This window comes from Antechinus flavipes, chromosome 5 (assembly GCF_016432865.1).
Source record: "Antechinus flavipes isolate AdamAnt ecotype Samford, QLD, Australia chromosome 5, AdamAnt_v2, whole genome shotgun sequence".
Lineage (NCBI taxonomy): Eukaryota > Metazoa > Chordata > Mammalia > Dasyuromorphia > Dasyuridae > Antechinus > Antechinus flavipes.
This window is the reverse complement of record NC_067402.1, coordinates 92,298,328-92,314,281: the sequence shown is the minus strand read 5'-3', so window position 1 is coordinate 92,314,281 and position 15,954 is coordinate 92,298,328. Positions and strand designations below refer to the sequence as shown.

General features: G+C 45.6%; 1 protein-coding gene across 3 annotated transcripts in view; it reads left to right on the top strand.

The window, feature by feature from the left end:
* The window catches only part of KRBA1 (KRAB-A domain containing 1), a 40,326-nt gene extending 29,823 nt beyond the window's left edge, over positions 1-10,503 (top strand). The window contains exons 11-20 of one of the 3 annotated variants that reach the window (XM_052000613.1): positions 126-299; positions 3,813-3,974; positions 5,131-5,307; positions 6,632-6,866; positions 6,952-7,068; positions 7,498-7,602; positions 8,424-8,572; positions 9,683-9,742; positions 10,070-10,178; positions 10,405-10,503. In XM_052000613.1, the coding sequence (XP_051856573.1) occupies positions 126-299; positions 3,813-3,974; positions 5,131-5,307; positions 6,632-6,866; positions 6,952-7,003 (800 nt within the window). In that variant the 3' untranslated portion in view covers positions 7,004-7,068; positions 7,498-7,602; positions 8,424-8,572; ... (1 more) ...; positions 10,070-10,178; positions 10,405-10,503. Of the gene's footprint in view, positions 1-125; positions 300-3,812; positions 3,975-5,130; positions 5,308-6,631; positions 6,867-6,951; positions 7,069-7,497; positions 7,603-7,722; positions 8,280-8,423; positions 8,573-9,682; positions 9,743-10,069; positions 10,179-10,404 lie in introns of those variants that run through there. The other 2 variants (XM_052000614.1, XM_052000615.1) reach the window with 2 other exon arrangements.
* The last annotated feature ends 5,451 nt before the right edge of the window (positions 10,504-15,954 follow it).

Sequence of the window (15,954 nt, the reverse complement as noted above, 5' to 3'; positions counted from 1 at the left end):
CTCCGGGTCCCACCACATGTCTAGCCCCTGTTTCTCCCATTTTGGAAGGGATTTGTCACCGAGGTAGATCACTGCGCATTATTTCTGGCAATATCTCGATGGTGGGGATATGTTTTTCCACACAGCGGGGACCACAGGTTCTCTACCTTCTCTGGGGCCTCATGGTTGTGTGAAAGATCTCTCCGCTCGCCACCCAGGCCACCTCAACACCCCCAATAGCTTCTCCTCAGCTAGCAGCACAGATGGGGACCTGGATCTCAGGAGCCCGGAAGGGAGCCGGGGACGATGGGGCAGAGAAGGTGAGCTGGGCCTTCCAGGCCCTGTCTTCAGCAACTCAGACACAGTGAGGGTGGGAGATGGGATTGGGGAAGTGGGGTTGGTCTGGATCAACTGTGAGGAAGGAGTCTGGGGAGTCATTCCCTCTCTGTCGCTGGCACTGGGAACCTCTCACCTAATCACAAGACACAGCTGAATGGGGAGTGCTTGAACTGCTGGGAGGAACTGAATTGTTTTCTGCCCATAAGGAATTTTCAGTCTAATTCCACAGCCCATTATAGGTTGTGAAGCTAAAAGTGACTCTGGGTTTTCCATTTCTAGAGTAAGGCTGTCTTCCCCCACTAGAGTTCCCTTTGACCTTAAAGCTTACCAAAATTTGCTGCCCTGTGGACACCATATTCCTTGGGGTCTTCTCTTTCGGAGATCATTTCTGTGTCCATTCTCCACATCACAGAACTTCTCTTAAGCACCATTTGTAAAATGGACATAAAACCCATGCTATACACACCTTGATCTTCAATTCACTTCCAGAGACCATCCCTCAATCGTGTTTTCTCTTTAAAAATCTATGTGGTTCACTTGTACCACTACCTTTTCTTGCTGTCATTTAATGACCTCCCAAATCAACCAGGGACTTGAACACCACTTAGATCCCATTTTCTCTTGTGATTGCACCAACTCTAAGATTCATGATTTTAAAATTTCCCCTTCCAGGCTTCCAGAATCTACCTCTTATCCTTCTGTCTCCCACTCCCTTGCTCACACTAAACCTACCCTTGCCTTTACTGCAAGCCATCTTAATCTTCCCCTTTTTAGCTTCTCTTGCCTTGTACCTACCTTTGACCCCATATTCTTCCATTTTAAAGTTTCACTACCCTGGTCCCTCACTTCCTATTTTGGCTTTATCCCTGGATAACTCCCATTATCCAATTTACCACAAAATAGCATTTATATAATCTTATTCAAATAGGTCTTTGGCACTACTTGAGAATCAAAATCACAGTCTCAAAGGACTATCCAGGCCAAGCTAATACCTGAACAAGAACCCTTCACTGCTTTCTTTTTTGCCTTTGTTCTTAAACTACAAATATTGATTGCTCTTTAAACCTGAAGTAAACTCTTCCTTATATTAAAAAAAATAAACAAAAACTTTTAAGCAAAACTGATGTAATATAGCACCTAACAGTGCATACCCCATTCTCCTTCCAAAGTCTGCCTCTCTGCTAAAATGAGGAAGGAATCTATCAATTCTCTACGACTAAGATTGGGGTAGCTGGGTGGTAGAATGGATAGAGTCAAGAATTAATCAGAAAGTATAGACCAAGATAGTCAGGATAGGTCAGGAAGATCCGAGTTTAAATCCAGCCCTAGATACTTACTAGGTATACAATCCTGAGCAAGTCACTTTATTTATCTCAGTTTCTTCATCTGTCAGATGATCTGGAAAAGAAAATGGCAAGCCACTCTAGTGTTTTTTCCATGAAAACCTCCAAACAGGGTCATGAAGAGACATGACTGAAATGACACAACAGCAACAAAAGAGCAAGATTGTTCAAACAGTGATTTTTAAAAAATTTGTTTTTTATAGGCCTTTTTAACTTATGGTGAGCAAAAAAAGAAAAAAAAAACTGGTACATGAAACTTTTAGATCTCCTTTATGAACAGTTTGTTTTTCTTAAACCAAGCTGTCTTGCCTGTCAGCTTCTTTCTGGCCTTTAAAAAAAAAAAGTCTTGATGATCATCTTTTTTCTTTTCTTTTTTAATCCTTGACCTCCTTGAGGTATAGTAGTTGAATTTCTGGATCAGAGTAATTTTATTTGTATAATTCCTAATTATAGTCAATTGCCAAATCCAGTAATCTTTTTTCAGTCTTCATATATTCTGACCATTTCTGTCCACTACATAGTCTTTCCCCACTTGCCAATCTCTCCTAATTTTCCTTCTAATCCTTTAAGTATTCCTTTCCTGTCTTTTCCTCAAGTTCATCTTCTTCTTTCCAACTTTTCAATCTATTTCTAGAAATTCTGCTTGGCTCTCTTCTCTCTTAGAATTTACATTCACTCCCAAGACTTTTGAACTTCCATTTAAATGGTTCTCAGATATTTTCTTAAGTCTTGATTCTTAATCTGTCTCCCAGACCCATGGATCTACATAAATCCACTGGTTTGCAGGATATCTCCACCTGGATGTCCTTCAAGAGTTCAAACTTAACATGTTAGAGTTTGAGGTCATCATTCTCCTAAACTGTCTTCCTTTCAATTTTACTATATCTATTCATTATTTATCTTTTCTCCTATATTGGAAGACTCCTTAATTCTCAATCCTTCAACACTTATACATTGTTACCTCATCCTGTAGAATCCATTTTCTGCAACTCCTTCTCCAACCATCCGTCCTCACTTCTCTTCCCACTGATACTCATTTCTCCTTGTGTACATTCTTAAAAAAAAAAAAAAAACACACACACACCCTAGACTAGTTATTTGGAAAGGAGAGTTTACCCATCAGCTTCCTTTTTACATATGAGTAAACTGAGGCCCAGATAGGCAGTGTCTTGGCAACATCATACTGCTGATAATAGAGGTTAGATTTACATTTAGATGTTACTCTAAATTCCATGCTATTTCTACCATATCTTACTGCCTCCTTCCAGTGTTTCCTGCCCATATCCTTGCTCTAATCAATCCTTCATACCACTACCAGAATATCCTCCGATAGACAAAAATCTTGGTGTAGTTTTAAGTTTTATTACCTAAATTTTTGTTGCTGTTTAGTCAAGTCTGACCTTGTGGACCACAGCACACCAGAACTGTCTATAGAATTTTCTTGGCAAAGATACTGGTGTGGTTTGCCATTTCCTTCTTAAGGCAGACAGATTAAATGACTTGCCCAGGATCACATAGGTTATGTGTGTCTGAGGTCGATTTGAACCCAGACCCAGCACTCTCTCTCTAAGCCATCAACTTCCTCCTAGAACTAGTATAGGTTTAATTTCATTTTTCTGCTCAGAAAAGTTTAAACTTCTGTCATTTAAGGCTTCTACCCCTCTGATGTTACCTACTGCAATATTTTCTATATATTTTATGTTCTAGCCAAACTGCACTGTTCTTTATCCCATGTCCCACCCCAACCCTTACCCAATTTATCCTATTATGCTTCCATACCTTTGCTTATATTGTTTCTTAGACCAGGAATATTCTCTGTCTCTCTTAATTTGTTGAATTTAACTCATTTTTCAAAGTCCATATCATCCAGAAAGCCTTCTATTCCTCTATCATTAAAAGCCTTTCTTTCCTCAAATGTTACATTATACTTTGTAATGCTCTAAGGCAATTACTTGATAATTATATAATATTGTATATCATAGATTTATCTGTTTGATAGCTTATTTCTGCTACTTTACCCGGATTTGACAAAAATGATTGGCCATGTGCTCGTGGACCCCAGCCAATCTGGGCAGAGATTGGGAGATTGAACCCTAAGATTTGCAGACTTCAAACTGCATAGCTAAAGCCAAGATTTTTTGGTTTCTGCAGCAAGTCCAATTGGGAGCTCTCCCCTCCAGGGCCTGGAGAACTGTCTCAAAGAGATCTCCACAAACAGGCCCCATCTCAGCCAGCCTGCCCCATTGTTGGTCCCAGCAGGATATGGTATATCAGCTAGAATGGAACCCAGGAGCTGGACTACACCCAAAGAAGGTAAACCAGAGATTGCCCTGGTGTGTGTGTTGTGTGTGTGTGTGTGTGTGTGTGTGTGTGTGTGTGTGTATGTGTGATAGAGAGACAGACAGAGAGAGACAGAGAGACAGAGACAGAGAGAGGGCCTGCTAGTGTTCGATTATGTCTATGGGAATAGGGAAAAGGACCTCCTAACACTTGAACTCTTTTCTTTCAGAGATCTGTAATCTGGTCCAGCATTTGAGAGAAAAAAAATTCCTATTTCTAAAAGATCTGCATCCAAACCCAAGTCAGACTGGACCATTAGGACCTTGTGGCTAACTTTAGCCAGCCCAATACTTGACCATTTTAGAGAAGAAGAAACTGAGATCCCCTAAAGTGACTTGCCCAAGATCTTGCAAGAAATACCACAAGTAGGACACGAGGCCAGATTCTCTAACTACAAAGCCAGTTCTCTTTCCTGCCAAAGCAAAAATGAACATTTTGCTAGCTCTGTACTAACTCCTACCAGTGAAACGAACCAGTTTTGTTGGCTTTCTATGCTGACTTTATTTACATTGTTGTAGTCATTGTTAATTCTTTAGACTCTGTTTTCTTTACCCGAAACAACTTTCTATTGGGCTTGCCATATTTCTCTGAATTCTTCATATTCTTTATTCCTTAAGCTGGGTTGTTTCCACTACATATGAGCTGCGTTCTAAGTCTTGGGCAGCATCAGTGGGCCCCTGTGCTTACCAACTAAGTCTCTTTCAATTGTGGGTGAATTGGCAGGACTGGCTGTGCTATTTCTTTACTCCCAAATGTCCTGGCCCATTTCCCAGGAGGAAAAAAAGGAGCCATGTCTAGAAGCAAAGAGTATCTTGGAAGATTCTAAGGTGCCAAACCCCTGAGAAAATATGGACCTTTTTAAATAATTGTTTTTTCTAATTACTATTTATTGATTTTTCTTACTTTCCCACTCCTTCACTCCTTCCTATTAAACAATTTAAGAACAAAGTAAAACAAAACACAAACCTCACAGAAAATATGCACGATACAGCAAAACATTTCCACATTGACCATGTCTAAAAATGTCTTTTTACTTTAAGGTGATCACCTCTCTCACAGAAGGGCTAGGTAGTGTGTTTAATCTTTAGTCCTCTGGAGCCAACAGGTCTGCCTTTCTTGTTGCCTACAGGACTGGGGAGTGAGTCGCATGACTCTCTCTGCCTGAGGCAAGGTGAAAAGGAGGCTTCCTCTGAGAGTCTGAACTTAGGCAGCCCACAGACCAGAGTCTGCAACTCCTTTGCTCACCACCAGATTGGGGACAAAGACAGGACAACTGAAGCAGGGCCTTGGAAGTGCCTTGGAAAAGGTGAACTTAAATCTCATTGTATGCATGTCCTATTGGTTCCATTAGAGTATGAACTTCCCGAGACCAATATTTTATCTCTACCACATTTCCTTGCCAAGAAGACTCCTTGAAGAATGGACTTCGTCTACGCAGTTCCCCTGTATCTTTTTTCTTCTTTACTGTCGACTATAGCCATTCTGAAAGTTTAACAAGAAAAGTTGGATAACTTTGAAGGATAATTGAGAAAAGCTGAGGGTGCTTAAGAACTGTGTGGTATATCAGATTGCTTGACTTTTCAATAAGGGGAAGAATGGGAGGGAGAAGAGAATTTTTAATTAAAATTATTAAAAATATAAATGTTAACAGTTATTTTACATGTAATTGGGGGGAAAGAAAATATCAATTAAAATGTTTTTAAATAAAAAGAAATGTGTGGTAAAGTCAGGGAAGAACTCTGAATTAGGAGTCAGAGTAATTGGGTTTAAATCTTGGCTTTGCTACTTAATGATAGCAGCAGCAGCTGCTGCAGCAGTAGTAACAGCAGCAGCAGCATTAATAATAATGATAACTAGCATATAGTGCTTTAAGGTTTACCAAGCACTTCTGTTTTTAATTTGAACCTCACAATGACACTATAATGTAGATTCTTTTGTTATTACCATTTTACAGATGGTACATCTGTATGTATGTACAGACAGATCAAGTGACTTGCTTGTGGGTCAAACAGTAAATATCCAAGGCAAGATCCCAATTTGGGTCTTCTTAACTGTAAGGCCAGGGTTATATCCACTGTGCCATTCAGATACTGTCTTGTTACTGTATGATTTTGGACGATCACATGATTTCTTTATGCATCATTTTCTTCATCTGTAAATTAAAAAGGTTGGACCAGGTAATCTCCGACATCCAGCCTGGATCTAATTTTTAAAAGTGTATCAATCATTTTGTTGTCTACTTTGTATCAAATCATACCACAAACTGGAGATGCAAAGCCATTCTAAATTGGACAATCATAAGTGTGGCTTCTGTAGATGCTCCTTCCAACCCTCCGGAGACTGTGGAAGAAGAGGCTGTGACTCAATTCCCTGGGGGTCCCCCTCCGGTCAAAAACCAAAGCTGGTGTAATTTAGCAAAATAATTCCCTCCAGCCTGGGCCTAGTGAAAGGTCTGTTAGATAGGAAGGGTGACTGGGGACACTCATTTCTTTGCATCCCCGTGGACTTCTCCTCCTTGTATACGGCTCTTGCAGAGTTCTGGACTTTGGTAGGCTCTGGGTCCTGGGCTCGGGTGTGAACACGCCTGTTTGTAAGAGAGCCATGGGTTTGGGCCCTTCTCGTTTGTCCAGGGGCTGCTCCCAAGCCTTCTCCACTTCGCTGTCTGGAAAACTCCTTGAGGGGGATCTCGGCCATGAGGCCCCTGCGCTTCTCCTGTTTGGCCAGCCCCAGCCTTAGCTCCAGCTCCAGGCCGAGCTCCAGCCAGCAGCAGCAGCAGCAGCAGCAGCAGCAGCAGCAGCAGCAGCGGTGGCTCAGAGGGAGAAGATCAGAGGTTGGAGCCCGAGCTGTGGAGAGCTCATCTCAAGGGTAAGTTCTGTGGTGGGAAGGGAAGAATGAGGCGGAGAGCTGTGGGATCCCCAGCGCTGACCCTGGCTTTGGTTTCTGTTGGCAGAGTGTTCCCCCTTCCCCATCCCTCGGGGCCCCGTCGCCAGCAGTACCAGTAGCCCCACGACAAACAGAGACTGTGGGAGGAGGACGGAGCCGGGGGATTGGGGAATTCTCAATGCAGGTGATCTTCGGAATTTCTTATTGAAGAAGCAATGGAGGGGATATTCTGTGCTTCTTTAAGGGAAAGGAAAAGAGAAAAAATTACATATGGTAGGGGAGTGCCATGAGCTGTCTTTCTAACACTCAGTGACCTGCTGACCTATTTCCAAGCAGTCTCTGTATTTTCTTGCCTCAGTTTTCCTCTGTAAAATGGGAATAGTCAGACTGGCCTAGATTTTAGGCCTAAATGAGGAAAATTCATGTTTTTACAGAGGTTAAATGCCATGGCTAGGTTCATACATCTTGCCCATTGTTTAAGACAAGATTTGAACTGGGGGGGTCTTCTTGATTTCAAATTCAGATCTTTATTCACTAGGTATGCCTAGCCATGTATTATTGTAATGAAGGTGTAAGTCATTCTTGTTTTGCTGAGCCTTGTTTTTTCTCCCAGCTCTGAAAGCAGAGGAGACTTCACACTGTAGCCCCAGGATCCATGGGAAGGACGCCCCTTCAGAGGCCTCTAGTGGGTTTCATAGCCCTAGCAGCACTGAAACAGGTGAGAATCAGTAGATGGAGAGCAGAGCATAAGATTGGGGGAGAGCACTGGGGCTCAGGGGGTAAGGAATAGGAAAAAGGATGGGTTCTAGAGGTAATAGAACCCATCTCTTCATGACAGAGTGCAGAGACTTGGACGTGGAGTCAGAAGACAGGCCTAGCTTTGATTCCAGCTCTGCCATTTTCCAGCCTTGTGATCCTGGATATTTCATCTCTTTCAACCTCACCTATAAAATAGGGATAATACTGTTTATAGTATCTACTTCACAGGACTATTCTGAGGATGAGAATGAATTGAAAATACTCATCTAGAGAGGAAGATGAGTTTCCCCAAACTCTGTGTGATCTCTGGGGCTCTCCAGCACTGCTTATAGGCTGTCTCCCATAACATAGCCTAGGAAGGGCCCGTTTCCCTGGCAGAAGAACCTGTAAATAAGAGGTGTCTGGTTAGTCTAGTTGAGAAGGCAGTGGATGGTATAGCAAATAGAGGCCTGTACTTAGAATCAGGAGTAACCTAGGATCAAAGCCCATTTCAGATTTATCTGGGCAAGTCACTTATTCTCTCAGCCTCAGTTTCCACATCTGTAAAATGAGGCTAATAATAAGTACCTTCAAATGAAACAACACATGTAAAGTACTTTGCAATCCTTAAAGCACTATAAATGACATTATGTAGTTCAACTCTTTAGCTAAGGAAAATGTGGTCCCTTAAGACATATAGACACTCATTCTCCAGTGGGGACAAAGGTGGACATGAACAGACAGCCTTCATTTATGGCAGGTTCCGGGTTTGTAGAGGCTCAGAAAACTGTCTTCTCATAGGGTCATCTGTAGATCCCTGTCCTGCCCCTGACCGGGAAGAAACTCCTGATGTGCCAACCCCCTCCCCTTCTTCTGGAGAGCCGGAGGTAGATGAAGAAGCTGATGGCCCGAAGGCTGTGCCTGGAGATCTGAGTGTCGCAAGTGAGCTAGTCAGTGTCCCCTCATTTCTCCTCAGGTGGAGCAGCCACTAGGGGCATGGCCCCCGGGGCAGGGGAGGGCTCTGTGAAGACCCCAACATGGCTGGTAGAAGCATCCAGTCTCCTCCTCCACTCCTAACTGCTCCCTCTGCTCAGCTGTCCTCAGCAGGGTTGGAGAGGACACCAAGCCCTGAGCTGTGGCTTCCATTCCCAGCTTGGCTTGTGCTACTGTGAACACTTGCTCTCATTCTTTGGCTCAACTCCTTGGCCGGGATCATTGTTTAAAGAGCCCAAAGTGCGGGAGCTTGGCTCTCATAGTGGGAGAGCCCTGGATTTGGAGACAGAAGTCTTGGCTCTGACGTGCACTTGGTCCTGTGATCTGGAGGCAATCACTCCACTTCTTAGAGCCCTTGTTTCCTCATTTGTCAAATCAGTCTGGTACTGCTGCTAACCTGTTCTCCATGCGTGTCATGGGGAAAACACTGTAAAATACCAAATAAGTCTCCCCCGAAGTCCTCTGATCCCTTGGGTGAGTGGGGGGAGTGTTTGGAGGAGGATTTTTAAAGATCACCAATGGAGGATGGGATCTGGCCAATCGTACAAGATGGGAAAGGCTGACATGCAGGCTCAGGGATGGAATGTGTGTCCCTTACACAAGGACTAGCCCAGCCAATTTTGGAGAGCCCCAGAGGCAGTTTGGCAGCTGTATTCAGTTACTGCTGGGTTGGACTCTGATGTGGTGAGGGCATCTGCACAATCTTGAAGTTCTATTATTCAAAGACACTAAGAAATACCAGGAAAGACAAGGCTAAATATGTAGACCTATTAAGAGATACTCTTTGATATGAGTCAAATATGTCAAGTATGCACCTAGACACACAAATAGAGACAGTTCCCTCCTTCTCCAGAGGAACAGAGCTGGTGAGTAGATAAGAAAATATGTCCACTTTCAGGCTTCAGATGCTTTCCTGAGGACTAGCCAGCCCTGGGACTAGCTTCCCCCTCAAAGAAGCCATCCGGAGAGGCTCCCCACTCCTTGCTGAGGGCTAATGCTCAAAGGACCTGTTCTGCAGGAGCTTGGCTCTTCCCAATATCTCAGCTTTCAATGTTCTCTCTGTCCAGGTCCCAAGGATGCTAAGCCAGACCCAGCAGGGACAAAGGCCAGGGACTTGACAGGACTTGGTGAGTAGGCTGAGGGCCCCATTCAGAAAGAGGGCCATGGGCAGAGAGAGCTGGAACATGCCGGCCAAGAGTCGCTCGTGAGCTGGCCCTCCTCTGAGCTCGCTCCTGGTTGGGGATGGCAGTAGTTCTATAGACCTTGAGGGGATAAGGTGCTTTCAGAGATTCCTGGACCTTTGGGTCATCTGTTGGAGCCTATAAATTCCTGTTCAGAGTAATGTTCTTAAATATACAAAACAAAGTGTATAGGATTACAAAGGAAACCAGTTATATTGAAAAAGATGTAATTTTGTTTCTCATCCAAGTTCATCAACCCCCTGATCTTTCCAGGGTTGGTGGACCCCACCTCAAAAAGCTCTGGACTAAGTGCAGAGGTGTCAAATACATGGCCTGTGGACTGCCTGCAGCACTTTCAGGTGTGGAGGAACCAGATTGAAATGTAATTGGAAAAAATTTTTTAAATAAGTAAAAATATAATACACCATAGCTAATATTAATATGTGCTTTTCTAAGTCAAAGTGCAGCCCATAGGGATCCTTATGTATTGCTCAAAGGCCCCTTTCTTTTCATTTTGATCCCTCTCATCTATTAGTTGTGAATCCTATATGAGTGAGGGCAGAGGGTAGAGCCCTAGAAGCCAAATGCCATTTGCTTATTACCAACAGCGCCAGATGCTGAAGCTGTCTCCCAGTCATGCCCCCCGGAAACTCCTGAAGGCATCCGGAGCTCGGCTGGCACTCCTGCCCTGACCTCCCAGGACGCTCCGTCATCCCCAAGGCCGGATAGGGGGCACAAGCGCCCGTGTTCTCTGGGTGATCCTGCTGCCAGCTGTTCTGCAGGTATGAAGAAATGACCCATCTCTGGTTGTGGTGACCTTTTAATGAGATAGATTAAGACCCCAGAAATTGGAGGGAGGGGCCAGAAGGAGCACTAGCTTGGAGCTGGAAGAAGAGTTGGAGTGGAAGTTGGGTCAGGTCAAGGAGAGGATGCTCAGGGGGCTGGATATCGAAGTTAGGACAGAGATCTGGCTCAGTCTCTGTGGTTACATTAGGCAGATTGACCTTCACCATTATGGACTCTAACCTTTATTTTAGCTTATTTACCTTTTGTCATTATTAAAGTTCTCTTAATTCTAATCAGAAAGATATTAGGAAGTTGGCCCTTGAGTGATGACAACTATGAAAGACTGTCTATAAAAAGGCAGGGGGAAGATCAAGGAGCCTTCTAGTGTTGAAGTATTCTATTTGCTTTCAGCCCATTTCTCCATCCTCATCCCTGACTTACCAAAAAAAAAAAAATAACAAAAGTTATGTATTTTGATGATACCTTTGGTAGAGGGAGCTCCTAATGGGGACATTTCCTGACCAATTTAAGTTGTCATCTGTTCTGCAATTTATAGTCTTAGAAAAGGGTCTGAGGCACTGAGAAGTGAAATAATTTACCCAAGACCACACAGGTAATAATCACTGGAGTCAGGATTTGAACTCTATTCGTTATGCCCCACTTGCCTCTTTCTTAAGTTTTTTTTTTTTTTTTTTTTTTTGCTGAGGCAATTGGGGTCAAAGGACTTATCCAGGGTCACATAGCAAGGGAGTATTAAGGTGTCTGAGGCCAGATTTGAACTCGAGTCTCCTGACTTCTGGGCTGGTGCTCTATCTACTGGACCATCCAGCTGCCCCATTTCTTAAGGTTCTAACCCACAAAGTTCTTTAAATAAACTCCATCTTGGTCTTGAACAGATTGAAGGAAAGAAAGCAGGGTGTCCATTTTTAGCCATCTGAGTGGGCCTGAGGCAGGGGACTTTGGGACCCTGAGTAGGAGTGACTGAGGAAGGAGAAGCGCTGACCTTTCAGGGTGGGGCCGGACCCTGGATGGCTTTGAGAACTGCTCCCCTGCCTGCAGGGAGTGCATTTCTCCATGCCAGTCCCAAAGGCCACCCACCCAAGGGCCTCCCCAAAGGCCAGCACAAAATGCTCTCCACTGCCTCTCCCAAAGGATCTCCCTAGTGGGCAGAGCTCACTGGTGATTCAGCCTTCTGATGGACTAGACTGATGGAGGCAAAGGGGGTGTCTTGGAAGGGGCGCAGGGGCAGATCCATGCTCCATACTCACTCTCTTTTCTGCTTTCAGCTCAGATGGGCAGGAGAATCTCAAACAGTCAGACTCACAGCTCGGCCGAGACCCCCAGCAAGACCCCTCGACTGGCCTTGTCCCCCGTGGCTCCCTCCCCTGCCGCCTTGCCCCTTGAAGTCCCCCAGGCTTCCTGCCACTGTGGGGACGCCCTCCGGGGAGAGCTCCTCAGCCTCGGGGCCGCCCTCACCCAGCAGCTGGCCCGCCTCTCTTCGGCCCTGGCCACCCTATCCCAGGACGTGTCGGTGGTGAAGACCCGCATGAAGTCTCTGGGGCGGGACTTCCGGTCGCACCAGAGGCTGGGGAGGTGCCCCCGACCCTGGCACCTCTGCCGGGGATACCGCAGAGGTTCTCATTCTGTTCGGGGACCCCGACTGGGACAAAAAAAGTCCATTCAGGCCCGACCCCCGCAGTTTGGGCCCAAAGGCCTGGGCAGGAGCTCCAACTTCCTGCCTCCCGGCTCGCTCCCTGGTGGGACGCCTGTGGTGCTGACGACGCCCCTGGGCGGCCCTTCCCCCTGCTCTCTCCTCTTGTCTCCTACACGCTCTGCAGTGCCCACTGTGCACTCACCCCAGAGGCGACTGGAGGATGACCAAAGCCCATCGCCCACACCGGTGGCTGGGTCAGCTTCCCAGCTCGCCCCTCCTCCAAGCCCAGAGGAAGGGTTCAAGCCCTGGCAGGAACTGGAGCCATGCAAGTGGAAACCCGCCATGGCCACAGGGGTGAAGGGAGCCTGGTCCCAGCAATCCAGAGAAGCCTCCGCTCGGAGGCCCGGGGAAGTGAGCTCCAATGCCCAGCATGGGGGCCCCGGCTAGCTCTGGGCGGGATTCCCTGGGAGGCAGAGGCTCTTCTTCAGCGGGCGCTTGGTGGGGAGCCAGGCTTCCTTCCGGGGCGGCATCAGGAGGCCCCCTCCGTGGCACAGAGAGCCTAGGGTTCCTGCCTGTCATTCTTATTAGTCCTAGGCTTTCCCAGGCATTTGGGGATGTTTTCTTCAGAGAAGAAGCAACTGTTGGGGATGTTTTCTTTCCCTTTTCCTTAGCTTAAACCTTGATTCCATGTATCCTCCCACCATTATCCCTTTGCCCAAGAACTGCCAAGTAAACACAAGAGAGAGTCGGTATTTATGTTACCCAAGTGGCTACGGAGCACCCTTGGTTTCCGTCTCCTGCCGCCCCCCCCCCCCCCCCCCCCCGCTACCTCAGCTTTCACAGTGATTCTTGTCCCTCTGCTGACCAGAGGACGCGTTATGTGCCTGGTACAGACAGCTCTCATGTCAGGAGACTCCGTCCGCCTCTTGGTATAATTTGGCTTCAGGGCATGGGGTCAGATGCAGTCATTAAAGTTCTCGGTGGCAGACTAAATGTGGGAGACTGGGCTAGGTCTCCCAGGCTGAAAAATGGGGCAGGGGAGGCGTGTGCCTTGGGCCGACCCCCTCTTCGGATCACAGAGGGTGAGGCAGTTCTTCTGATGGTCTAGAGGGGGGCGCAGCTTGAGCTCCCTTACAGAGGAGGTAGCTGAGTGAAGGAGGTAGGGGCAGGTAGTTGCTAAGAGGACAGGCCATCATCGGAGGAGAACGGGATGGTGTTATGGATACAAATATAACCTGGAAGAGACGACATTTCAGGACCTTGTCTGACAAACTTGGAGGTTTCAGTGGCCTGCTCACCCTACAAGTCAGTAGTATGGTAGGAGAGCCAAAAATGCTAATAACATCTTGGGCTATAGCAATAGTATAGTTTCTAGGAAAAAAAGAAGGTGATAGTCCAACTCCTCTGTGCTCTACTCTTGTTCAGATAATATCTGGACTATTCACTTGAGGAGGGCCTTGAGTCATTGTCATATAAAGATCAGTTGAAAGAACTGGGGATATTTAGTCTGAAAAAGGAAAGGGTTGGGACTGAGGTGGCTGTTTTCAAGTACATGAAAGAATTTCTCCTAGTTCCCAAAAGGTAGAAGTAGGAGCCTCAGATGGAAGTTTCAAAGAAGCAAATGCAGGCTCAGGATCAGGAAAACAGCTTCAGTGAGCAGCCCCAACGTGGACTGGGCTGCCTTGAGTTGTGGCCGGTTCCACAAGTAGCTATCTTCAGGCAGAAACTGGATGGCCTCTCATTGGAGGTGGTGGGTTTTTTGGGGGGGAACAGGTTGGATGAGATGGCCACTGACCTCCCTTCCAGCTCAGACAGTATGATTCTGGACAAAGACAAGTGGGAATGTAGGGATGAAAGAGCAAGAGTTGGAGACAAGATCTCACAGAAGAGGTGGGAATCCAGAATGGGCTGGGGCTTTCCTTATGTGTGGAAATCCTTACCACTTCCAGGACAGCCACTTGCCAAAAGAACAAATAGTATGCATTAATGGTAGAAGGCTCGCTATAATGACTATAAGCTAGAGCATGAAACCTGGGCCCAAAGTAAACAGGTAGAGAACAGAGCATCCAGAAGAGATGAGTGATGGAGTGCATAAACATGCTTAATTCCTGTCAGTTCTCAGCCCTCTACGCTGTGGGAATAGAGAGATGTTTTGGGGCACAACTTTCACTTCAGAGAGGGGGCCCTCTTGGATTCTCTGTGGGAGAGATCAGAGGAGGACCCTGTTGCTGTTCTCCACAGGATGGTTGCAACTGGCACAATATTTTCTATTTGTAGTAGGTATTCCTATAACAATCCCTCTGTACCTCAGATCTTTCCCAATCTTGTCTTATATGTAGGCAAAATAGTCCCCTTATCTAAAAATATCTCCCTCAAACTAATCTCTGCCTTAAATTCGCAAAATATCCTACAATACCTTCACTTCAATACACATTTTAGGTTGACATTGTCTCCAGAAGCCCTTTGTTAAAATTCACCTATTGGTTGAGAAACCTGTTGTACCAGGATCCTTTGACCCATCACTAATAATAGTACTTTGAGATTTAAATAGTAATTTAAGATTTGCAAAGCATTTTATAAGTATCCAATTTTAAGCCCACAACAACCCTGGGAGGTAGGTGCTATTTATCTCCATTTTACAGATGAAGAAACTTAGGTTAAAAGAGGTTACCAGGGTCACACAGCTAGTAAATGAAGCCAGATTTGAATTTAGGGTCTTGAATTCAAGTCTAGTGCCTTATACTCTTTTTGCAAATTTAGATTATCAGTGAAGATTTTCTTCACTTAACAAACTCTGTGAGAGGGGTCAAACATGCCTGTTTTACAGAGGCTCAGGAAATCAGCTTCAAATTAAATGACTTGCCCTGTCTACATCACATGTCACTAGGCCTGGTGTCAAAGTTAGGGCCCAGAATTCTGACTGAACACATGACATTGCCCAGCCTTAGCTATTCCTAACAGAGATCAGGCCCCAGAGACAATAAATTGGGTATGGGATGAGAATGGATCAAGGGAACAGTAGAACCAGAGTGAAGGCTATTCCCTGAAGAGCAGGTCTGGCAGGACACTGCAGTGCCCTGGGTGCAGGGCATGAAATCACTTGAACATCCAGAGGAATGATGGAAGAGTAGGGGTAGGGGGTGGGGGGAGGGTGAGAAGGAGGTGGGGGGGGAGTGGAGGGAGTTAGGGGAAAGAAGAAACTTTCTACAGTAGAAAATGTCTACCGTGAAATTCTGCTAAGAACAAACCCAACTAGTCATTCAATATATAGCCTCTCTGAACTTACGGGGTGGGGGTGAGGGGGACAATGCCCTTTTAGGTGTGGTGTATAAAGGTATATTTAAGGTACAAAATAACTGGCTAAGGTTCCTCCATGGCTCTGAGCTCTGAGGATACTGGAGGGGGGAGGAGGGGAAAGAGGGTGAAGGAATCCCAGGTGTGTTCTGAACAAAGGCCAAACTATGGGAATTGTGGCTTCCCAGAAGAAAGCTTTGAACAGAGACACTCATCTGAATGCTTACGTTCTAATGTGTGTGTTTTAGAACAATGAATCTTATTTTATGGCCGTGTTAGATACAAAATAGAGAACACAGACTTGCCAGGATAAAATATCCATAGAGGTGGAGATAGCTATTTTTAAGATCTGCCCCTAATGTTGGCTAAATCCCTTAACACTGGGCTTCAGTTTCCTGACCATCAAGGGATTTGGGTCAACTCT